At 41.8% G+C, this 27,132-nt stretch overlaps 1 protein-coding gene and 1 long non-coding RNA gene across 4 annotated transcripts in view; one reads left to right on the forward strand and one right to left on the reverse strand.

Moving 5' to 3' along the window:
* The window catches only part of tjp2a (tight junction protein 2a (zona occludens 2)), a 63,657-nt gene extending 41,967 nt beyond the window's left edge, over window positions 1–21,690 (reverse strand). For 2 of the 3 annotated variants that reach the window (XM_080743890.1, XM_080743889.1), the window contains exon 1: window positions 3,833–4,082. In XM_080743890.1, the coding sequence (XP_080600016.1) occupies window positions 3,833–3,892 (60 nt within the window). In that variant the 5' untranslated portion in view covers window positions 3,893–4,082. Of the gene's footprint in view, window positions 1–3,832; window positions 4,083–7,167; window positions 7,265–21,506 lie in introns of those variants that run through there. The other variant, XM_080743891.1, reaches the window with a different exon arrangement.
* Window positions 5,278–27,070, forward strand: LOC308300112. Its single transcript, XR_013962805.1, has 4 exons — window positions 5,278–5,354; window positions 17,219–17,274; window positions 21,616–21,691; window positions 25,428–27,070. It is a non-coding gene; the product is annotated as an uncharacterized lncRNA (long non-coding RNA).
* Window positions 27,071–27,132: the final 62 nt, after the last annotated feature.

Below are 27,132 nucleotides of genomic sequence, written 5' to 3' on the forward strand. Positions count from 1 at the left end.
TCACTTTTTGATAGGGCTTCATGGTCAAATACGTATCAATGTGGGGGTCCTTGACATTAAGAAGTTTAAGAACTGCTACTCTATCTGCTGCACTACTTCATCTCTATAGTGTTTTATGATAGGCCACCACGAGAACGGTCCAAACCATTGCCTTCATTCGGTGGCATGTGTTTTGCTGACGTCGCAATGGGGGTGCAGCAGCACTCAGTGCAGTGGCAAGTGTTGAAGTTGGTTGGATCAGCGTGTTCTCCAAAACCGGCGCCGCAATTACATGCAAAGTCGATATGCAAAGGAAGGTTTCACCTGCGAATGACCCAAAATGATGGGAATGATGGGGGGCACGCAGGTACTGCGCTGTCAACATGACTCTTTGCTGGGGATAGAGCTACAACGGCAACAAGGCAATGCCATCCACAATATACACTAAACTAAATAACACTAGTAAGACGCCTTAGGCGACAAGCATCATGGCCATCTGGCCAGTGATGTATATCGGACCAGCTACCAAGACCCCTGGTACCAATATATGGAGATCCATGTACTGCATATGGAGATATGCTGTGTGAGAGCCCAAACATGCTTATTCAGTTATTCGTTATGTGAAAGTCCTATGACATCTATGACATCTGACATCATACATACAATCCCTTTTATGCCCATACATGGAGATCCCTGTCTGTAGAACCAGCCACACAGATATGGGCTGTCTTGGCCATACATGGATTCTGTTAGTGTGGTATGTGGCCGATGTGGCCTCCATATATGGGCTTAATATTGATGACATCGGGGAACTCCATATATGGGCATAAAGGGTATTCTGTTAAGAGTGGTTCCCCTGACATCACAGTGATGTCAGAGCATGATGTCAGAGCGGCGAACCCATAGAGTCTATGGCATTGACCGTAAGTGTACCCATCCAGACGGAGACATGATGTGCCGTTTTACATACTAAACTGCGACCTTCGGTCGCAAACTAAAAGTGGTTCCTTGGCTCATGATCAAAGGGCTTAACAGGTTATTCATAGCAGTGCTATATGCTGTTAGGTGTAGCATAAATCAAAGAAACCACCATTCTTTTGTGTGAGCAATGTACACAGTCCTGACACTTACTCTGCATTATTGAATGTCATCCCTGTGACAATGTCATCGTCATTCGTCATAGAGCTTTTGTTTTCGGAAACACCGGGCAGGTTATAGTAGGACTGTTTCAGCTTCATGCCGTGTCATTTTACATTTTTATCAAGTAACAATAACACTACAGGCAAGGTCTTATTTCACATGTGATTGCCACCGTGTTGCGGGCGGGCATGCCTGCTGGCAAGGCCCTGGCCTCAAGAGAGTACACGGTTATGTAACAGCAGCACACACAGTAAGACCCCAGTGTTAAATTAACTCCCGAGACCCAAGAGTGTGCAAATGAGCCCCAAGAGTACACAAATGGAACCGGGTTCATTTGGAGTAGAGGGCACAGATCAGTGCAGAGAGGGGAGAGACATGTGACACAAGACACAGGAGTCACATCCAAACACAGGTTTTTGCAGCTCCAAGGACCACATCCCCTCAAAATCATACTTATGAATATGATATATCGCAGCTGTTGGGCGAAAACCATCAAACTCCAAAATGTTCCTTTTTCAGGGGGGGGGGGGGGGGGGGGGGGGGGGGGGGGGGGGATCATCCAGCTCAAGTAGAGTTAGGAGGTTTTGGCCAAATTGCTTTTTACTACTTTTTATTGGTTCTATATTTTTTAACCAACACACACAGATGTAAAGGGTGTTCAATAGCACTGATTTATAAAAAATACATACAAATAAAATACATTTTGAGTTAGCTGGTTTCTGCCGGACAGCAACGATATAATAGCATTGAAAATACTGTACAGTATAAATCTGTTTTAGTACTAAACCAGTATTAAAAATGTCACAGGAAGTCATTAAAAAAATTGCAATAGTGTATGCAAGTGACATCATCATCATACCCGGAAGTTATGCGGAAATGCCTAAAGAGTGTTAAAAAAACGACTTTCTTGCCTTGACAGCCCATGCATCCAAACAGAAAAGTCCTATCTGATTGCATTAAATGACGTTAAACAACATTAAACTCACTTAGCCACTCGATTTGCCATTCACTGTTATGCGCGAAGTATTTCGCGATACCTGACTCACTCATGTCATATTAATAACTAAGTATAGGTTAGCATACATCACGTCCAACACGTGCAGCATGCAGAAATTGTAACCATTTAAGCCTGATACTTACTTGTAAGACATAGCAAAAATAGCTGATCTACATAATGTGTTCATAAATAATAGCTCATAATAGCTTGTAGATCTGCAGCCCAAACCGTAGTTTGGAAACACTGACTTAGAACAGTGGTTCTCAACCAGTGGTTCGGGGACCACCAGTGGTCCTTGAGGGGGTTCCAGGTGGTACCCATCTAAAAGATGGAGTTGGTAACCAAATGGACCCTTTGACTCTTGAGTGTATTTTATGCTCAATAGTTATTTTTTGTTGTTAAGCAACTGCATTAGTTAAAGAATTGTTATTTTGATCAAAGTTTGCTTGTTATCTCTCCTATGGTACCAAATCAAATTCAATACAGCATGGAATTGTGGACAAAATCATATCCAACGATAACATTTTCTATGTTTTGGGTCTGCGAGGCTAAATTTCATCAAGGTGGTCCATGGCTCAAATGCCAAATAAATACTGTGAAAAGGGTTGAAAACCACTGACTTAGAACATCCAGTCACTAGTGTCCACTGTCCAAGGCTCAGTAGTACTCTATAGCCTCAGTATGTATTATGTCCTTGATCAACAAACAGAATCTCTGCCAGCATGTGTCCAGGGGCACTGCCCACCCTGTGCCCGTGACCCAGTCTTCTGACCTCCTCTTGGAGGAGGAGCACAAGCCCAAAAGACAAATGCCAAATATAGAACTCCACAAAACACTTTTTGGGCCCATCCGACATGCTGTGTTGAAACAATGGGTGTTTGGAATGACTGGAATTTAATCAGTCATCCTTCACACACACAGACACGCACGCACTCACGCACGCAGGAAGGCACACACACAGTATTAGTCTGCCCTCTTTTGGCAGAACAGCTACATTGCATGGGAAGGCACATGAAATAGAATAATGCACGCTATGGAAAAGTAGACTCCACTCAAGTCACGCATAATTCTAGATTAATTGAATAGCCATACCATAGCTGTGTCATGAACAAAAAGACGTTTTTTTTAAAAAACCCAAAGTGACTGTCTGTACTCAGGAATGCTGTTTTTGGCTACAGGCCAATAACAATAAATCTAAATGGCCAAGTTTGCAGAGATCAGACACATATACGACACAAATATGAGAATATAAAGGCAATAATTCTACAAAAGCAAGTCAGCGCTACATTCAGTCTTTGGCATATTCACATTAATAACGGGCCAACTGATGAGTGCAACGTTTTGGCATCCATGAAGCAGCAGGTGCATGGTCCAACAACAGCCAAGGAGTTAAAATCAGAACTTTAAGGATTTTTCAAAAAATGCTCAAGCAGATCGCAGATGTACAAAGCTGATATTTCTGAACATCCAACGCGAACATCTAAAATGACAGATGCTTTCCCACAGACAGTTGTACAATCGCGAAAGATCTAAAATGACACAGATGCTTCCCATACGATTGTAAATGGTTAAGGAACCATCAAGTTAACATACCATGTCCCATTCATTCAACAAGCTGCTACAGTCAAAAGGACAAAACAACACTATATGCAACAAAGTTTGTTTACATCTACACACGTTCTAGTATTAGCATTAAAGGTTTGTCTTTTTACTTACATTGAAATACTGAGTCGCATATCTGCTCAAGGAGAACAGACCCCCTCCGTTTACAGGCATGGTGCTGCTGGTGCACTTTTATTATAATAGTTCCTTGTCTCCAACTTTAATACTGGACTACTTGTACACAAATCACTAAAAACTATCCAATGCTCTCAATCTCTCCGTCCGGTAGGAATAGGAATCAGCTCAGTGTGTTTACAGATTCTGAACTACATCGCTCTACTTTTTCCCCACAGTTAACCGAAAACATGAAGATTACCACAAAGAAAAAAAATACTTAGCGCCGACTCTTCCCTCGGGGCTTAGAACATACCAACACAAAAGGCGGGGGTGGAACTGACTGCGATAATAATAATAGCCTCCAAAAGAGCGGCATATAAGCCTAATATATGTTGGAAATAGTTAAAATAGAGTCGGTAAAACGGCACGCATTGATAACGTCTCAACAGAACTACGCGCGGCGTTGAAACGTGCGTGAATTAAACGCGTGCGCCGCTTTCTAAAAGGAGAGATGGATCGCTCCAAAAGAGATCGCGTCGATTTTTCGGGAACCTGCTGTGAGTGACCCAGCCAGACAAGGGTTGGGACTTGGGACACAGCAAAACACGCACTCTGTGTGTGTGTGTGTGTGTGTGTGTGTGTGTGTGTGTGTGTGTGTGTGTGTGTGTGTGTGTGTGTGTGTGTGTGTGTGTGTGTGTGTGTGTGTGTGTGTGTGTGTGTGTTTTCAAAAGCACAACAGGTATAACAGTGTAAAAAGGGTGCAATTTGAGACAGCTGAGTTATATCGAGCTTTTAGGAAACAATACAATATCACCTCATCAAATATAGCCTCCACATACTCCACCCCCCCCCCCCCCCACACACACACACACACACACACACACACACACACACACACACACACACACACACACACACACACACACACACACACACACACACACACACACACACACACACACACACACACACACACACACACACACACACACAACTTCATTATTTGAAGATGACATCATACTTTCAAACTAAATCTATCTAATCTAATTTATGTCATGTTTTCTCAGCCTTTCAATTGAACTATCCAGTTGCAGTCATTGAAGAATTCCAGGACAAGTGGAGACAATGTGAACCACATTGTAATGCAAAGCAGACTTTTGTACTACTGGCCTGAATCATTTGTGTCAGTAAATGGTCCAACACAATGACGCTTCCATTGACAAGAAATATCTTTCTGGTTAATCATCTGTTCAGTGTGTGTGTGTGTGTGTGTGTGTGTGTGTGTGTGTGTGTGTGTGTGTGTGTGTGTGTGTGTGTGTGTGTGTGTGTGTGTGTGTGTGTGTGTGTGTGTGTGTGTGTGCGTGTGTGTGTGTGTGTGTGTGTGTGTGTGTGTGTGTGTGTGTGTGTGTGTGGGAGGGGCATTGTCCTATTCAAACAGGACAATGGCCTTGAGCACGTCTAGAAACTGCTATACAGGCTACCACTGTCTGGCCATGCAACAAAGAAACTAGACAAAAAGGTATTTACTTTAATCCAACATTTCCATACACACTCACATGCATCTAAGTACATTTGCATACAAATCTGTAGATGGGCAGTGACCCCTTTTTTTATCTATGTTAGATCTATGTTTAATCATTATTTGAGTAGCCTTAAGATATTGAAGAAATGACATTTGCCATGACAAATAACAAAGTTGACGCAGAAAGATAGCCGACGGTGTTAGGGCCAGAATGTTTTGAACTTCCAGGCGTCGCTCAAATACTGTACAACCAGCTGATAAACAACCTCCAAGATGACAATGACAACGAGACACTCAGAGACAACCTACTCTATTCTATGATTATGTATTTTGTATTGTCAGTGTTCAAGGACCAGTGACTATACTGCCGCTTGAACATTACAGAATGCCATGTAACATCTGATATTATGCTGGGATATAATGTCCTACGCCATTCCATTGTTTGTTAGAGGGACTTTTAACATCATACTGTAACTTCGTATCTTCTCTCTTTGAATGGAATGAATCATCCGAGTCTTTTTTTTGGGTTCTTCGTGTCTTTGGGTTGATTCCATTTCCAAGGTAGAGATTAAATCCATCAATCTACGTCTCCTTTTTAATTGACACAGCATTTTATCAGTCACACATGGATAATTGCACTCTGATCATCAGGAAGTGGTTCCCAAACAGTAAATTCCACTTACTGTCTTCCCGTGCAGTTCTACAAGCTCACGACAAGTCACTACCAGTATCTCTTATTTATTGAATTTTCTTTAGGTATATCCACCTGTTTCTGTGAGAATTTACAGTAGCATTATCTGCGGGACACTTCGGTTAACAGCAGACATACAAGCTCACATCACATCGCAGATCATGCAACCGTTGTGAGCTTGTAGATCACACTCAGCTGCGGCGCCGGAAGCTGCCGCACGCCTTCTGCGCAATGCACGATGGGATGTTGGAAAGTTGTGGATATAACAATAACCAGTAAGACTCCCTAATCGGGAGATAAGCGACTGTCAGGTCGGCAACCTCATGGTGGCGCTAGAAGAGGGGCATGTGAGAAATCAGGGGCGGAGGTTGTGGTTTGCCAGCCAAGGAGTGTGTGTGCAAAGTTTGGCATGGATAGGGGCAACGGTGCCGGAGATAAGAGTAGGGCCAAAAGTGTGACGGAGGGACTGACTGACAGACAGCCGGTGGAGGTTTCTCTTTTGGGTCTCGAGCTAAAAAGTTTGGTGTAGAGAATATCGTAATGGGACAGTACCATCAATATAGTGGAGTAGCTGCGTATAGACCAGGGGTGGGCAACTTTGATGATGGTGAGGGCCACTATATTTCCACCTTCACTCCAGAGGGCCACATTTGTCATACTAGTATTGCATACAATAGAAGCAAAAATAGCAGATCTACAAGCTCAAAACGCATCGCGCTGCGATGCGTTTTGAGCTTGTAGATCGGCTATTTTTGCTTCTTTTGAATTGGAATCCTGAATTATTTTTTGTTATTTCATAATTGGAATCCTGAATTTGATTTAATTTCAAACCCATTTAGTTATATGCTCATGTTAACTTTATGAACCTATACAAATAAATTGGTCATACTAGTCATTAAGCTACTAATATAGACTGACGGAATTAAAGCAGGTCATGTTTGGAATTGTAACAGCTGAAATCAATAATTATCAGTATTCCGGTATTAACCTGAGGGCCGCATTAAGTGAAGGTGGGGGCCGCATGTGGCCCCCGGGCCGCCAGTTGCCCATGTATGGTATAGACAGACACATACCACAAAGGAGGGTGAACTATATTATATTATTAAAATTGGACAATACCATCAATATAGCGGAGTGGCTGAGTGTAGACTTTCGACGGAGGACCAGGTAGTGGGCGTCTCTGGTCTGTTTCCAATAGAACTCCCAGTGACGGTCCCTGTGAGACGGAGAGACACTTTGTTTATTTGGTTATTTTATTTATTTGTTTGACCCCCAATAGCTGTGGCCTCCCTGAAGTGCATGCAAAAAAAAGAAAAAAAAGAAATATATATATATATATATATATATATATATATATATATATATATATATATATATATATATATATATATATATATACACACAAACTCTTTTTATACTATTTACACAATCAGTGACTTGCAGACAGCACAGCAAGCAAAGCCCAATAATACAGCTCGAAATAAAGAAACACCAATATGAATTATAATAGGATCTGACAAACATAACTAATGAAGAACAGACAGCAACCCAAAGTGTTGTTTTAGGTACAACTTGCCTAGGGTGCAATAAACGTTTTTATTGGGCCAATACTAAGGTTGTAATCATGCATACCTATATGGTTAAATGAAACAGAATGTTGGGCTTTAAGAAGGTATGTCCTCAAGTAAACAGAAAGAGACATTGTGAGAGCTGTTTTATTGTAAAATTTGAAATTAGTAAAGAAAAATGTGCTAAGTTTTAATATTAAACACTGATAAAAAAAATCCTCAAGACGTGTAAAGACGTGTGTTTTAGTAACAAAGTATAGTGAGTAACTCATTTCTCCTCCTTTGCTTGAACATTGAAACCTCACAAAGTTCAAACTGTGTTTGTGGTTCAATGGTTCAGTGGATACAAGAAAACACGAAGCCATGGCAGTCTGACCACCAATCAAATGCCAAGATAAACACATGCATAACACAAAAACACAGGCGCACATGGACAAATTGCACAGAGACGCGTGCATGCACTTGCATGCACATGCAAGCAAACTTACCAAGGTCTGTTACAAAATGCAGCAGTTTGGGTAATAAAAACACCAACTTAAGTTTGTCCTTTATTATTTCAGACAGCTTTTTAAAATCACCTAAACCATTTTGTGTACATTTGAATTAGAAACAAGAGGTTTAGTATAATTTATGTCAGGATAGTATCATTTTTGCTTTATTGCAATACTCCCCCCCCCCCCTCCCCCCTATTTTGGAAAAGTATATCCTCAGAGTTCATTTACGTGTACACTTTCTATGTAAAGGGTCATTTTATGTTGTGAAATGTAAATAGAAAGACAGTCGTTATGATTGTCGAAGTAATGAAGAGCGAATTTGAATGTTTTTACCCAGCATCCACCAGGATAGAACACATAATGATGGTACATTATTAACCATTTGCACCTAGACATCCCTATTTTGTACATTCAATACAAGTGAAAAGTTGAAAAGAATTACATGAAATGAAAAAGTTGGCTTGTAGAACAGCCAACTTCACTATTCATCGTACAATGAAGTATATACAGTACGGCTTAAGTGATTAAGCGTCGCCCTTGCCATGGACTCTTGACTTCTTAAACCAACCATCTTGTTCTCGCGACTTCAGCAGTGTCTTTTAACTACCCTACGTTCAGAAATAAATGCTGATCTACAAGCTTACAACGCATCACAAATGTGACATGTTGTGAACTTGTAGATAATTTTTTTGTGAAGAGATTTGTTGTAGACTGAAAAACTGAAACACACCAACTTGAGTAACAGTGAAACTCAGTTCCGTTTTACAATGTCAAATATTAGGCAGAATGCAGAACGCCTACTTTCAATTCGGTCCCGAGAGTTGAGGAAAAAGTGGGTGAAGGCACGCCAAGTTTATTGAAGCACACTTCAACAGCAAGGCAAAGTGCTTCATAGAAAACAGAATAGAGCAGGGGTTTTCAAAGTGGGTGACGGAGCACCCTGGGGTGCCATGACATCATACTTTCAAACTGCCATGTCGCACAAAACACCGCGAGGCGTTGTGTGCTTGTAGATCTGCTGTTTTCACTAGTTTAGTACATTTTATAGATGATAAACACAAAACGACGATATGCTATAAATTTAAGGTGCTGGGAGTGAAAATTATAATGTAGGGGTGCCTCGGATTAAAGAAATATTTATGGGGTGCCCTGAGACAAAAGGTTTGGGATTCAATATTTAGATATTTGATGTAAATGTTATCAGGCCCTCCAGGCCCAGGGCCTCTCCCCATAAACACCCACTGTAACTTCAAACTCCATTTTAACCATGATTGGTGTTAAAAACACCAATTACTTTTTCTGGTGACTCATCCTCCTAATATGTGAGCAGGCCGTGTTTTTTCAATAACTTTTTTTCATTCATTTTTAATAATTCTTTGGGAAAATGGAGTATTAAAAATAAATGAAAAAAGGTTAGCGAAAAAACACGACCTGCTCACGCATTAGGAGGGTATTATGAAAACATAATGGGTGTTTTTACTGAATCTATCATGGTTAAAATGGAGTTTGAAGTTACAATGGGTGTGTATGGGGAGGCGTCCTGCAGGAGGAGGGCCTGGTAACATTTACACCAAATATCTAAATACTGAACGAAGCAAATTAAAAACTGTTCAGGGTGTTCATGAAAGCCTAATTAGATGATAAAAATGACCAAAAGTTTGAAAGGGAAATGTCCCTTTAATCTTAATTTAACTCAAATGGTCCATTTGTTTCCAATTGTACATTACCATGCAGGATGTTACAGTGTGGATCACCCCAGGAAATGGACCTCCATACAGATATGACTAACTAATTATAATACTGTAATCTCGCTCTCTGACCCAATCACCAACATGCTGGAACATGTGGTGTACCCTGCTAAGCTCAGACATATTTCTGCTCAATAAGAAAATGGCAGTGGCTCAGAAATTAGGTTTTAATGCATTCAATGCAACATCTGACTGGACTGGATACACGCACGCAACACAGGGACACTGTGGAATATGTCAAATATGTCAGTAAATTCTTTGTATATTTAAGTTATGTGTCATAATTGCCAGGTGCAACTTCAAAGCCTACATGCCAAACAGAAATGTAATTGTCAACGACAAATACACAATTAAATCGTGAATCGCAATTATTTGAGTGACAATGAATCGCTGTGTAAAATGTCATAATCGTGACAGCCCCCCCCACACACACACACACACACACACACACACACACACACACACACACACACACACACACACACACACACACACACACACACAGGTAGGTCACTCACGATGGGGGTCTCACTCTCCACAGTTTCCTGCCAGGAGGTATAAGTTCCGGCTTGTTAAGAGGGGCGACCCCCATGGCCGCCTGCATAAGGGTGATGAACTTCTTGAAATGCATCTTTCCCACGTTCAGCTACAGCCGTGCATTTCCCCGCCTCAGGTGTCCACACCGCTCGCCGCTGCACACCCCCTCGCCATCCATCATCGCTGATATCCTATCTTCTTCCCAAGTTTATAATCAGCAGCATTATTAACCACAAGAACGCCAGTGCCCCTATTCTGAGCATAGCATTATTATATAGGCGACATTCGGGCTAAAAACAGGCAAATGTTTGGTCAAACTAGCAGGTATACAAGCCGATCCACACACACAAGCTTGTAGATCGGCGATCTTCGCTATCTGATGTACACCTAAGAATAGGGGTTAAGTGTGGTAAAAGATCTAAAACATCTCCTCCAACACAGAGCTCACGATTCCATGCATCTTCTACAACGCAAACCTACAGCATCACCAAGACTATATCCAGCCCAAGTTCAAACCCCCTGCCAAGCTCCTTCCCGAGTCTGGAAAAAAAAAGAAAAAAGAAACCCTCTCTGAAGTCGTGCTCTATTGCAGATCACTCCTGTGCGATAAGTCACGACGCCGGTGCACAGCGGGGGCCACCCCCCCAAATCCTGTCCCCCGGACGCTATATTGCCCGACTCTCCCTGACAAGACACCCTCTTTGGATTTCTGGCGGAGGAAGGGAGGAAAAAGAAAACAATGGCCACGTTACAGCCGGGGAGCGAGCGGCAGTGGGACGGCGCTCGGGGAGGATGACAGCGCGTCACGCTTACATAATTCTGCCAAGTTCTCCCGACTGCTGGGACATCTGAGGGACTAATGAAAACACTGACTGCCTCTGCCACCATCAGCATCAGTGCATGTTAAAAAATCCTGAGCGGCGGTTTCACTCCCGAGAGTTCAAATGGACCCGTAAAGGGTCCACATTAAATCAACCGGCACTACATTAACACTCTGGATTTGAGTGAGTGCGGCTGCAGCCGTTGGGATAATTGTGGTACTAACTAAGCCCTGACAGATCATGTATGCTCTCCATCCCCTTTCTTCTATAATCTCCTATCCCGGGCTTATGCTTCATTTATACTCTGTCGCACCGCCGTGTCGCGTGCCGAAAATAGCAGGTCTACAGGGGGCTCGACGCGTTGCCAGCTTGTTGATCGGTTATTTTAAGCACGCGACAACGTCGTACGAAGAAGTATAAATCAGGCGTTTACATCCAGATTCCAGATTTTTTTATTCCCTCTCTCTCTCTCTCTCTATGTACACACACACACACACACACACACACACACACACACACACACACACACACACACACACACACACACACACACACACACACACACACACACACACACACACACACACACACACACACACACACACACACACACACACACACACACACACACAGATTAAAAACGCCTCCTTCTCGTTTGTTCCAACTGGCACCAGCTGACAGCACGCTGCCGTGTCCCGTGAGGAGAGAAATAAATAAATAAATCATCTCCCCTCCCTGCAGTGCCTTGATGATGAGCTGCCAGCCAGAGCCAACGCTATAAACTCCCCAGAGGAATTACGCTCCACTCCCAGAGAAGCCTGGCTGCATGGATTACTGCTCTGGGCGCTCGCTGCTGCCATCATCATCATCATCATCATCATCATCATCATGAGAGCTGGAGGTTTCGCGGCAGTCAGAGAGCAGAGGGGCAACAGAAAATCCATCAAGGGCTCCCTAGGGATGCAAATAGAAGTCGGCAGTGCACAGCAAAATCCTGTGTGTTACTGCAGTTCACAAATTACTACAGTGTTGGATAAAACATGTCGTGATTTCTACTGTGTGCAGTTACAGAGATAAAGACTCTTTACTTGTGACTGGAACCGTGGCTGTGGCTCAACCGAGTTGAACGGAGGAGAACAGAGCGTTAAACGCCCAGTGTAAATCTTATGATCTAATACAATCTCTCTCATTTGACGTCAAGAACGAGAAGAGGAGATCATATCGCTCCCTCGTTAGCTTCTCTGCACAGGCTCCCAGTAAATATCCGAAATGCAGGGGTTGACACTAAGGTCTCAGAGGCACTTGCCCATGGGGCAAGTACAGGTCATGTTCTACTTGCCCGAAGGTAATGCCCACTTGCCCGAAAAGTAAATCGTCCATTATAAAATGATAGGTACGATTTTAATTACTGCTCAATTTAACACTTATTTCTTTACTTTCTGGGGCTGTGCGATAATCATACCTCAATACCTCCACATCCAAATACCAAATACTTTAGCTATGATTGAATATGTCTATGGTTTCACACTTTTATATTTTTAAATGTAGCAACACTAAAAACAGTACATTATAGGTAAATAGTGCTCTTATTTTACATTCCACAGACCAGAAGACAGCGCACTTGCCACGTTCAGGTGTTTAGACAGATTTCTCGTGTTGTGTTTTTAGACATTTGTGTCCCCTCTCAAATGAGCACTTGCCCTGTCGGGCAACCTGAAAGCCAACTTCACCTGCCCTGACTTTTTATTTACCTGCCGGGGGCAGGTGGGCAAGCCTTAGTGTCAATGCCTGCGAAATGGAATTCGAAATCCTTCTCCTCAGCTGCAAAGCCCCTAATGGTCTGGCACAGGTAACTTCATATGGCAAAGAGCTCATAAATGCCTTATAATTTAAATCGATGGTCAGTGCTTCCCCTTTCACTTCTGGGTCGAATAGAAAGTATACGGATGAACGTTTTGCCTAGGCTGCTTTATCCATTTCAGATGCTCCCTTTAGATATCCCAAAATCTACTTTTGATAAATTGGACAGACTGATCTCAAAATGTATATGGCAGGGGAAACGCCCAAGAGTAAGACTAAAAACACTACAACTATCTAAACAGAATGGGGGATTGAAACTCCCAAACCTAAGGCACTATTTCTGGGCAGCACAGTTGAAACCACTGACCATTTGGCTCCAAAATGCAACATATACCCATTGGCTGAACATTGAAAAGAGCCTCTGTACGGTTCCCCTTGACGCTATGCCCTTCCTAGAGGCCCCACTGAAAGTGGAACAAATGAGTGAATGGACTAGAGTCACACTTAAAATCTGGAAGAAAATAAGATCATCCTTTGGATTATCTGGACAGATCATTTCATTAACACATATTGGATATATAAAGGAGTTTATACCCAATCAACTAGATGCAGGTTTTAGAAATTGGACAGCTCATGGTCTCACAAGTATACACCAACTATGTGGGAGGGATGGCCTTAAATCATTTGAACAACTGAAAATTGAATTTGACCTCCCTAAGACGGATTTCTATAGATACCTGCAGCTAAGAGACTTTTTAACAAATCATAAAGATTTCTGTTAATATTCGAATTTGATGAGGAGAGGAAGGTAATTAGAGACTTTTATCAACTTTTTCTAGATCTGTCTCCTAACAATTCCATATATATAAAGGAAAAATGGGAAGCCGAATTGGGTATAGACATACCATCAGATAAATGGGAAGAGATATGCAGTGAAGCACACTTGGTAACTAATTCGAATACTTGGAGGGAATTCAAATGGAAAGTGATAACTAGATTTTTTAGGACGCCGGTGATTGTGGCTAAAATGGGACCAACTCATTCTAATAGGTGCTGGAGGGACTGCGGGGCACATATTGGTAACCACACTCATATATTTTGGACCTGTCCCAAATTAAGACTATTTTGGAAGGAGATCTCTGAGGCACTGAAGGAAGTCTTTGGTCAAGCTTTTGATGTAGATCCCATGGTAATGTTGCTGGGAATGGTACCTGAGGGAATAGAGGGCAGAGCCAAAATATATTTACTCCATATACTACTCACAGCGGCCATAAAATGTATTACAATTAAGTGGTTGAAACCGGACCCACCAACATACAACATGTGGGTGGTTAAGGTACGTGAAATTTATCAAGTGGAACAAATCACTTACGCCTTAAGACTTCAATCGGACTTGTTCTTTAAAAGATGGACTCCAGCTACACCAATTTTGATGGATGAAACTTCTTTTCTTCCCTCAAATATAAATATTTTGATTTCTCATTCTGCCCCAGCTCTTTCAATACCTCCCCACTTAGACTCTCTCTCCTCGGCCATATTCACAAAGAATTCACATAGAATACACTGTTCTACTGAATTATCTATTCCTAATGTGCGTTTTTCGAATGTGCTTTTTGTTTGTTTGTTTGTTTTGCTTTTTTGCCAAATAATCTCTATTTCTTAGTGGTATACAGCTGAAAAATGTGTAAGAAAAAAAAAAAAAAAACAGTTGTGAAAATATGTTTGTACAAGTTGCCTAAACTGAAATAAAATCAAAGTAAAAAAAAAAAAAAAAATGCCTTATAAACATTATGAACACTCCTGCACTCCCAGTATGCAAGCCTACTTGTGATTCCCTAGAACAGGGGTCTTCAACAGGGGGCCTGTCCGGGACCCCTAGGGGGTCCTCAGAGTTACTACAGGGGGGCCACCAAAATCTTTGTGCGATAGGATAACTATTTTAAATTAACAACTTGAACCCTCGCACCCCTATTCGGAGGAGAAATTTAGCCAAAAATATAAAGTATAAAGTTGTCAAATATGTCAGTAAATTCTTTGTATATTTAAGTTATGTGTCATAATTGCCAGGTGCAACTTCAAAGCCTACAAGCCAAACAGAAATGTAATTGTCAACGACAAATACACAATTAAATCGTGAATCGCAATTATTTGAGTGACAATGAATCGCTGTGTAAAATGTCATAATCGTGACAGCCCCACACACACACACACACACACACACACGCACACGCACACACACACACACACACACACACACACACACACACACACACACACACACACACACACACACACACACACACGTAGGTCACTCACTTTGGGGGTCTCAGTATCCACATTTGTCTGCCAGAAGGTAAAATATCCGGCTTGTTAAGAGGCGCGACCCCCATGGCCGCCTGATAAAGGGTGATGAACTTCTTGAAATGCATCTTTCCCACGTTCAGCAACTTCAGCTACAGCCGTGCGTTTCCCTGCCTCAGGTGTCCACGCCGCTCGCCGCTGCACACCCCCTCGCCATCCATCATCGCTGATATCCTATCTTCTTCCCAAGTTTATAATCAGCAGCATTAATCACAAGAACGCCAGTGCCCCTATTCTGAGCATAGCATTATTATGTAGGCGACATTCGGGCTAAAAACAGGCAAATGTTTGGTCAAACTAGCAGGTATACAAGCCGATCTCCACACACAAGCTTGTAGATCGGCGATCTTCGCTATCTGATGTACACCTAAGAATAGGGGTTAAGTGTGGTAAAAGATCTAAAACATCTCCTCCAACACAGAGCTCACGATTCCATGCATCTTCTACAATGCAAACCTACAGCATCACCACCAAGACTATATCCAGCCCTTCAAACCCCCTGCCAAGCTCCTTCCGAGTCTGAAAAAAAAAGAAAAAAGAAACCCTCTCTGAAGTCGTGCTCTATTGCAGATCACTATCGTCACGACGCCGGAGCCTGGCAGCACAGCGGGGGCCACCCCCCCAAATCCTGTCCCAGCCGCTATATTGGCCGACTCTCCCTGACAAGACGCCCTCTTTGGATTTCTGACGGAAGGGAGGAAAAAGAAAACAATGGCCACGTTACAGCCGGGGAGCGAGCGGCAGTGGGACGGCGCTCGGGGAGGATGACAGCGCGTCACGCTTACATAATAGCAGATATACAAGCTCTCAACGCCTCGCGTTGTGAGGCATTGAGAGCTTGTAGATCGGCTATTTTTGGCAAATAGGTTTGGTGTAGAGGTTAAGTGGTTAAATGTATGAAAAAACACATTAACACAAATCCAACATAGACGATGACAGTGCTGTCAAACAAGTATATGAATCCATCTATGAAATCCGTGAAAATCTGCAGCACAATTTTATACAATATGTATTGGGGGAATGGGGGTCCCTGTTTTATCTCCCTATCAGCTAAGGGGTCCTTTTGCCTGAAAACGTCGAAGACCCCTGCCTTAGAATATCCAAGAATAGAATGGGTGGCAGAGCTGCTACAGTGCCATACTCCTCTCCAGTGGAACCTTCGCCCAGTTTTGGTCCGGGAGGCAGAACTGTACGTTCAAGGCTAAGAGTAGGCAAAGTTAAAACGTTCCTTTTTTAAAACGCATATCGTTAAGGCTGGCTCAGGCTTGCCTGTTGCTAGCAGTTATGCTGCCACAGGGGGACTAAGGTTTCCATGGACTCACTCACTGAGCTCCCCTCTTCCTGTCCTATCAACGCACGTTACTAACGTGACTTCTTCCCCGGAGGTTTTGCGCTTTCCCATCTTGCGGGCTTCCATGGATCATGATCACGTATCTCCCGCTGCGGACCTACTCTTTGGATACATGGATTTTACCTCGATAGTTCACATTGCTTTTGTAATGTATTGCCTTTTTCAAAGGTTTACAGAGACTAAAGTCTTCCAATGCCAACTGAAAAACAAGATAGAGTACATCGTTAAATGCACCAGACATTTCTTCTTCAGATTACTATTCATGTCTAAACAATGTTAGCCATCATTAAAAGCAATGCCCAGCCCACACAGGTAACGTGTATGATTCAAATGATAGCATTGATAATTCCTGCCTTATTAACAGGCTTTGACAAGCCCATTATGAATGTCAAAAGTTACCACTGTGCTCTCACTCAGTGTCTCTCTCTCTCTCTCTCTCTCTCTCCTTCTCTCTCTCTCTCCCCCTCTCTCTCTCCTCCCTCCGGTCAAGGCAGATGGTCGCTCACCTAGAGCCAGCTTCTATTTGAGGGTTCCAACCGTTAAAAGGTGAGTTTTTAGGTGGCTCACGTGTAAGCGTGCATACCACAAAAATAAGACTACTACTGTATAGTGCTTCCTGCAGCTGGCTCTGGCTCGATTCTGACCCGAGGCTAATTTTATGCATGTCACCATCCTCTCTACCCCACCTTCTGTGCCTCTCTCACTGTCACCAATGCCATCATCAACAATAAAGCAGAAATTCAGGAGGGGAAAAAAATGTAAAAGAGTTTTTCCTTCCCGTTTTAAGGTCTTTCATGATATAACCTTTGCTGTGATTTGACAGCAATAAAATGTACATGACTATATTGTTGGCCAATCTGCTACCGTCCTTTTAATTCAATAAATATTGCTTCCATTTTGTCACATCAGGGATCACCATATATGGGCATAAAAGGGACAAGGACGGAATTCATTTGCAAATGTGATTATTGATGACATCAGGGATCTCCATATATGGGCATAAAAGGGATTGTATGACATCAGACGTCATAGGTCTACTCTATGATGTCAAACAAGGACGGAATTAATTTGCAACATCATTGTGACGTCAGGTCAGCTATAACCTTCTGCTGAGCTGTGATGAGGTGTCACGCACTGTGACGCACTCACAGGATCGCAACTATACTGTACACAAGAGTATGATGTGCCATTTCAATAGAATGCTAATGTGCAAACTGAAGGAAAAAAGTTAAATCGCAAACAGACCTCAAACACAGTGTCAGTGTTGCTGTGCTTGTTTCAGCCAATAGAACGTCATAATGCTTAAGTTGTAACCAGTCACAGGCCAGTGACAAACCTTTTTTCAAAGTAGTGGCGTGTTACTGTATGTTAATCAGTTCAGAAGTTATGTGCATTTGTGTGACCGGCCACACCTCCTTTCGGTCAAGCAATGTGTGAAAAGTTAATCAGTTCTTCACTGGCCTGGGTGGGGGCCCAGCCTTTCTACTACGTTTTGTGCAAATCTGTTCATATTTCATAACTACTCAAGATATTCTGCCAACAGTAAGACCACAGGGCAAGCAAGACCTCCTTGGCAGAGGTAATTACATCAAGATCCAACTATTTTCATTCTTCAACTTATGTTCACTGCATCACTTGTCAGCAATCAATGAATCCTATTCAAAGCTAAATAGAAAGTCTTACAAAGGGAAAGTGGCATGATAGCTGGAAAAAATAAGAAATAACTTTAAATTGAACAATGATAACACCCAGTTATATCCAGTGTTAAATATTGTAAAATATCCCTAAATGAGGGACTGAATGAGTCCATCACATGTGTTGTTTTCCGTTGTGTGGGCATCTTAATGCTTTTACGTAAGCATCTCTTGTACCGAAGTAGTACTGAATTATTTGTATTATATTATGCAATGTGCATATGAATGCAGTGCATGTCACAAAGATGGATATCGTCTCTCACAGTGTGTGTGTGTGTGTGTGTGTGTGTGTGTGTGTGTGTGTGTGTGTGTGTGTGTGTGTGTGTGTGTGTGTGTGTGTGCACTGCACTGTGCATGTGTGCATGTTCTGTATGTCTAAGTGAGAGTGACAGTGAGTGTACTGTACAGGTACATTATGAATGAGGGAATATATAAACCAACTACAGTACGAACTGGTGCCTAGTCTGCCTACTGCCTACACAGACAGGCATGCCCAGACAAAAATGAGTACTTTGGCATCTCTAGATGGATGAATGATAATTTAATTAATTTTAAGGTGCAGCAAACAACTAACGTATCGACAAGCGTAATCATAAGAGACACTTGTTGAAACTTTAGTTATTTTGTACGTTATTATATCCTTTATTTTACCAGTAATAGTCCATTAAGCAGGTGTTGACACTGGCCCGTTGGGTAAGTACAGGCCATGTTCTACATGCCCAAAGATCTGTGAGATATCATTATGTACAGCATTAGAATCTAATCTATCATTATAATAATATCTGTCACATACAGTCTTTCTGTCTGTCGTTGGGTTAGGTCTTTTATCTCTGCTCCCCCAGGTACAGGGCAGAGGGGCTATCCTTCTACCACCTCCATCCTGGGGGGGGGGGGTTCACCCGGGCAATATATCTGGGGCCTGGGCACACCTCCAGCAACCACGTCACTGTGTCATCGTACACAGACAGCAGGCCATGCATCCCATTAGGAGCCTGGCTATCTGGTCATAGCATGTTTCATCACATACTACACAATTTCCCACACACCTGATTAGCGACGTTAACAATTAATTTGGTATACACAGAGCATGCGTGCTAATAACGATGGCGTTAATCTTCATATGTGCTAATAATGATGTTAATCCTCATTATTATTAATATCTATGACAGTAGGAATTCTGGACCAAATGGGGTGGGGAGATGAGAGACCATGTCAGAACAAATCATATCTAATATGAAGTTTAGTTTTCTTTCTTAGAAAGTGGAGTCCCAGACATAAAGATGGGTCTGTGGTCCGAATGCTTTGGGGTCCTAATTGGGGGTCCTTAAAATAAAACTGAGAAATTTGAGAAAAAAAGTTTTGAGAATCACTCATTTACAGTATGCTGTCAAATCAGCAGCAACACTCTTGTGATAAAATGAACGTGAGAGCGATAAGGTTCATGTTCAAACCTGCAAGGTGTCACGACTCCAATCCAGGCCTGCCTTCAGATGCTTGCCTACGCTTGCATGCAGGACTAGTCTGATTGCAAGAGAATAAAATGGGACAAGTTGTGTTCCATGTGAGTTGTGAACACAAACTATTTGAAACCTTCAAATTGGCAACTTTCAACTAGATTGAAATCTATAAGAATGTATACCAGCCTGAGTGCATCGACATGTATAAGCTTGTGTGTATGTGAATAACAGATCAACATCCATTGGAGCTACCATGTGAGAGCTATGCTATTTGTCTCTCTCTCTCTCTCACTCACACACACACACACACACACACACACACACACACACACACACACACACACACACACACACACACACACACACACACACACACACACACACACACACACACACACGGAGGGGTCAGTTGTCAGTGCAGTATCATAACACTAACTGTTATTTGTGTTAAATTGAGTAGGAAATTGATACATTTACAGTACACTGATGAGTTAGGCAGGTACAACACTATCATAGTCATATTAGTGGCCAATCTACAACCCGCCGTTTGATCACAGGAAAGCATTAGGCCTATATGAGTCAGTTTTTCACTCACGTTTAAAATTATGTTAGTCATTTTATTATCAGCCACTTTAGACTTTTGTTTCCTTTCCCAGAAATAACTTAGCTTATCAAAGGTTGCAATAGATGCAATAAATGCGACATTTAATGTCTTTATTGCCCATTTGATCAAGAGAACAACTCCTTGTAAGTCATTGATATTTGACCTACAACCAACATGCAGTGTTTACTACGGTGTGCCACTTGTATGCAAAACAGCAAAGACAAAGCAACAGTGTTGCCAGATTTTGAGAGAAATAAGCAACCAGGTCTAGGAAAACAAGCCCAAAAGAAGTGACAGGCTATATGAAAATAGACGATTTACAAGTTCAAAACGCGTCTAGCAAGCTGATCTATTTTCAAAAAATGGTTTATTAAAAAGTGGAATATATTTTGATAAAACATTTTAACGACACAAATATGGCTCCCTGTCCTGCTGACACAATACGTTTTCGGATGGGACAAAATAGCCTACATGTCAATTTGGGGGGTCCATGACATGAAGATATCTGACAACCAACCACTGGTTAAATACATAAAAACTTTTGGACGCAAGCCCAAATAAGCATACAGGTTAGAAACAACCTGAGCATACATGTTAGAATCAACCCCCCAAAGAACGGCAAACAATAAAAGATACAGGTATTAATTATTGACAAGTAACTTTACAGAGAAGAAAGCCCAAATTCGCTTACAATAAGCGGACATGGCAACACAGGCCAGCAACGGTATCATGGCCTTCACGCAATCTACTAAACTTCAGGTTGATATTTTAGCCATAAAAAGCGATATAGTCAGATAAATAATACCGAATAAACCACCATGTCGCTACCTGTATCCACTTGTCTTCCAGGTTTGTTTCTAGCATGGACGTACACTTTACTTGTTTATGCACAATAAAGTAATAAACGGAAGAAATTCTAACAACAAACAAAGCCTTCTGTGTGCTCAAGCGAATTCCCTAATATGGAGGTCCTGTGGTCTGGTGAGTCTACACAACGCAAAATAGAAACTGCAGTCCGCTTACCTGTTGAAACCACACGGCCCGTGGTCTTCTTGTACCAATAATAAAAGTCAGAAATCGTGGTTTAAACGCCGAAATTAAAAATGTATTCCTCTGTCTTCTCTCCACACAGCAGCAGCAACAGGCAGGTCCCTAAACTCTGATTTCCTGGTTCTGGCAGGTATGGGGGCGTGGCTTCGAAACTGCAGGTGTGTCATCATGGATACTTCCATAGTTTCACCATAGAGTTATAACCCTTATAACACACATGTATCAGCCTGGAAATGAGTCAGGATGACTCACTTTTATTTGGATTTGTATATTTATTTTAGAGGGTGTGTGTGTGTGTGTGTGTGTGTGTGTGTGTGTGTGTGTGTGTGTGTGTGTGTGTGTGTGTGTGTGTGTGTGTGTGTGTGTGCGTGCGTGCGTGCGTGCGTGCGTGCGTGCGTGCGTGCGTGCGTGCGTGTGTGTGTGTGTGCGTGTGTGTGTGTGTGTGTGATGACCAACCAAAGAAAACAGTAAAAAAAAAATAATGATAATAATAGAATGCAGCTAGAATTTAAACATTAGTTTCCCAAACTTTTCAGGTCGAAACCCAAAAGAGGGATTAGATGTTTGCCCGGAACCCAAAAATATCAGATCTACAAGCACACGTTGCCGCGTTGTGAGCTTGCAGATCGGCTATATTTTCACTACTTAATTTATTCTTCATTAATGGCATTTCTTGTTTCTTTTAAAATGTATAAAATGGCTTTAAATTATTTTTTAATCTTTTGATATACATATTTTTACCCATAAAAATTGGTCTGTGACTGTGACCCACAAATGGGCCCAAACTCCCGATTGGAGTCAGCTTTGCTTTGGCATCTCCATGTTCTATTCTGTTACATCAGTGTTTCTCAACCACTGTGCCTGGGGACCTTTAGTGTGCCACTGAGAAGGGTCAAGTGTGCCCCTTGAAACTGCTTGAAAGCCAGTATTGTATTTATCATTTTAAAAATGATTTAAACTAGTGAAAACAGCCGATCTACAAGCACACAACACCTCGCGGTGCGAGGCGTTGGGTGCTTGTAGATCGGCTGTTTTCACTACTTTTGTGCGACTGCCTTGTAGGCCTATTATGAAGCAGGGCTTTTCTTTGCGAAGAAACGTACACATTTGAAACTTGGAGATACAAGGTTTCTTCCTTACAGTGACAATATTTACACCCCTGTATTATGTTGGTGTGCCCATGGATTCTTGGGACATGAAAAGTGTGCCCATGCAGAAAAAAGGTTGAGAAACACTGTTCTATTCTATGTTACATGAACAGGAAAGCACAGCAGGGTCTTGCCAACCTCTCAACTACACTGGGGTATAATTTCAATACCTGTTAGACTGGTCCATGCTGCAGATTCCCAGTGAATGTTTCCTTGTGAAAACATCAGATAAAAGGCCTTGTTAAGGGGAACACCCACCCTGTGGTTGAAAGGTCAGTTTCAGTCATTCCACTCATGACCATCTGCTTTTAGGTGTGTTTTTTAAACCCCTTTTCCACTGGCCCAACACCACACCACACCACTCGACACCACACCGCCCACTTGTGCCAGGTTTTCCACTACAAGGACCTGGGTAGAGTGGTGTGAAAGTGGTACTAAACGTGGTACTAAAAAGTATCAAATCTAGAGTATAGGTCTGAGCTAGGCCAAACAGGGCCAAACACTTCATAATGACTGATTTATCACTGACTTTTCATTTAGACCACCAGGATATAGTTGTAATACATAATAGATTCTATTATAATCTATTCTAGTGTGTTATAATTATCATAGTAATACATTAATACTTTAGTGTATTATAATTAATACTTTATAGTGTATTATAATCAGTTATAATCCATTGTAGTGTATTTATAATTTAGGATAGTTGTAATATACATTTATATTGTATTATAATCAGTTAAAATGTTAAATTCTTTTCTTACCGATAGGGGTTCTTTTGTGTAATGGAAAATGTAGATATTTTTATGTGGTGCGGTGTGGTGTTAAATCTGCAGTCGAAAAGGGGCTAATTTATTGTACTTTGCCCATTCATTAATCATGGAACTGGAAGCTGCCTAAAAAAATGGCTGTATGAATAAAGGTAGTTTTTCCAATCAATCAATAATTATTGTTGATAATAGGTGTCCCATCATTATTATTGTCCTCGAGCAATGGCCCCATATCACTCCTATGGTGAAATGTGTGTAAATATAGGCTACAGGAGCATAGCTTGCATAATGATCCATCAACTCACAAGTCAGTTACAGAATAGGTCATTGAATTTCAATGAGCATAGACTAAAATATGCTACTTGAGGAACCATTGAAATTTTGAATTGGAACCACTGAGTACTTATGTGTTTAACTAGTGCCCCCTTGTGACAAAGTTGAGTATGATGACAATGTATACTGTATAGGCTACAACCTGTAGAAAGCATCATACAAGGACATTCAACAATACTTGTTTATTTGACAAGAATACAGAAAAATACATTGATCTATAAATTATACAATTCACAAGGTGCAGGGAAAAGAAAACACTTCATGTAGCATACAATTGAAATACTTCATCAGTCGCTTTACACTTTTGATTATTGTCTCCCCATTTCACTCAGATTTTTTAATTAGGCCTATTAAAGACTGGTATGAAAAGCTTATAAGTTAAAAGAAGGCGTGTTTTACAATATAACAGTGTGGGCAAATTCCAAGTACATTTATACAGCAAGGGGTAAATACATGCAAAAAGGCATGAAAACAGATTAATAAAGCCATCTAGAGCAGTGGTTCTCAAAGTGGGGTCCATGTACCCCTAGGAGCAAAATGAGGTGCTGCCTGGAGCCAAAAGCAAACGGTGAACAATAAAATGAGCCTTTTTCTTTTTTAATATAAAGCAAGCTTTCAGTCATGACTTTCAGACGTTGGAAAATAGCTGATCTACAAGCTCACAGTACGTTACATAATGCATGCACGATGCATCAATAGAACTCTCCCATTCAATCAAGCAAAACAAGACAAAGTTAACTAAAACTATCATTACAAAAACTATAATTTATATTTTAACAAAGAACAAAAAAAATAATAACTGAAACTGTTGTTATGACCATATGGCAGGGGTCTGGGACCCATAGGGGGTTCTCAGAGTTACTACAGGGGGGCCGCCAAATCTTTGTGTGATAGGATCATGTTTTTTAGATTAACCATTTGAACCCTAGCATCCCTATTCTGAGTGGAACGTTAGCCAAAAATAGCAGGTCTTCAAGCTTACAACACCTCGCAGAAGCTTGTAGACCGGCTATTTTTGGCAAAGAGGTTTGTAGATGGAAAAGAAGAGCATACCAAGGTATTTGATGGTTCAAGTGGTTAAATGTGAAAATACACATTACTTCAACATGATGACAGTGCTGACCAGGTCATGTTCAGGTCATGTTCATGGCACATGTTCTGATTATTCAGGGGAACAGAGCTAAATTCAGGACATAAAAAGTGTATTTCTAGCTATATCTTTGATCGATATGTAATCTCTATTGTGTTTTGCATTACACTCAAATATTTTTAATGGTTCTTTCTCTGATTGGTATTGTATATTTTTGCATGTATCGTTGTCATGATGACAAGGAATTAAGTTTCCAGATTTTCTCTCTCACCTTGCTTACTCATGAGGTATAACCCCTCCCTAATCAGCTAATGTGAGAGACAGCACCTGATCCCCATTTGCCTTCATCACAGGGACAGGTCCCATTAGAACCCGTGCTCTTGTAGATGCATCTGATTGGTTGTGTATGTATGCCAGGCACCCTATTAAGTGTGACTTGAAATGTGTTCTGTAGAAGAAGGCAGCTGTGCTGCCGAGACGTCGGTTTGTTACTATGTCCTAATAAAACTTTTGGCACTGCTATACTGTGTGCGGCCACTTCTGTCTTTTTTAGACATCTCCTGATGTTTCAGAACCACCAGAACCCCAGACTGTGCCAAGAGGCTGTAGAACCCCAGGCCTTAATTGGACCAAGAGACTGAACCAGAATCTTCCACACCCCAAGAGCAGTCCACTGAGGCCCCGAGTGTGGCCGCTCCAATAGACTGGTCAACAAAAAAGGAAAAACGTGCCATCGCTAACACAGTGTGATATTGTCTGGCTATGCGAGGCTAACTCTGATCGGGTGCATCTCTCCATTCCGACATGTCTCCTTTCCGACAGACACTAACCCTATCTCTTACCCTAACCTTAACCTCTATGGACGTGTTGCCACTCCGACAATAAGAAGTCACTGTCGGAGTGGCGACATGTTGGAATGGAGAGAGCCCCCCCACTCTGATCATATCTGGTGAAATAAAAATAACTAAAAAAATCATGACAAAATGTCCCTATCAATATTTCATATATAAGCCTGATAATTACAGTGGATATGAAATGTTACTGTCCAATATTTCTAGCCGTGCCATCTTGTCAAAAATGGTCCAAACAAAAATAGCAATGCTTCCTATCATCATCCTTCAACTGTCGTCGAGATCTTAGATCGGCAGCTGTGGGAGTGATAAGAGTAGGGCCGAAAGTGTGACGTGACAGACAGAGACAGCCGGTGGAGGTTTTCATAGTAACCATCCATCCATCCACCATTCCAATCACTGTTAAACATGCAATACAACTTCAATGAGGTCCTGGTTAATACTCCAACCGGTATTCTGGTGTCGAGTGCTATCCACTTACTAGCATTTTTAGCCTACAACCTTTACAATGAAATCCTCCACCTGTAAACTGGACCCGATTCCTATTATACTTCTAAAGGAAGTGCTTACCACTGTCCTAACACACATGACATCAATAAAATAATCATTGTCCACTGGTAACTTCCCCTCTGTGCTCAGTACTTGAAAAACAATGACATGTTTGAACATTTCCCTGGCTTTAGAGCCCTGCACAGCACAGAGACCAGTACCACCCTTATTAAAAGTCACAAACAACGTACTACTTGCAACTGATGGTGACAATTTTGATTCTTTTAGATTTAAGTGCTGCTTTCAACACAGTCAATCGCGCCATTTTAGCTCATTGCCTGCATATAACTTTAATGCTCAAAGGGAAAAGGGGTCTTGTTCCCCGTTATATCTCTGAGCTCATGCCCCCCCCTATAAACGTCCCTGTGGCCTGAGGTCCTCAGGCAAGGGGATCCTTAAAGTCTGTAAAATAAGACTTTAAAAAAAACACGTCCTGCACACTCAAACAACTGCAGCTCAGCGACTCCAGACTCAAGTTGTGTCCAAAGAGACCAATGAGCAGGAGGGCAGACGGAGGATGGAGGCAGCAGCACAGCAAAGACCTTATTCACACCCAGCAGCTGCTGCTTCTCCAGCAGCAGCTCAACTCGTCCATCGACGAGGAGACTGCAGCTGTTCTCGATGACGGCTATCGGGCCTTCGCCATCTGAGCTCCTATATTTTCTAGTCTGGAAAGCTCTACCTGAGAAGATTCACCTCACCGATTCCTTTCAATAGTTTAAAGCAGTATAAAATCATATTAAGACGCTATATAAATAAAGTTATTATCATTATCATCATCATTATTGTGCAACCTCTTCCAGAGAGAGCTAGAGACACTACACACTGCAAAGTTTTCACCTGAACAGGCCCCAGTCT

The sequence above is a fragment of the Nannobrachium achirus genome (genome assembly GCF_963921795.1).
Source record: "Nannobrachium achirus genome assembly, chromosome: 15".
In the NCBI taxonomy this organism is placed as follows: Eukaryota; Metazoa; Chordata; class Actinopteri; order Myctophiformes; family Myctophidae; genus Nannobrachium; species Nannobrachium achirus.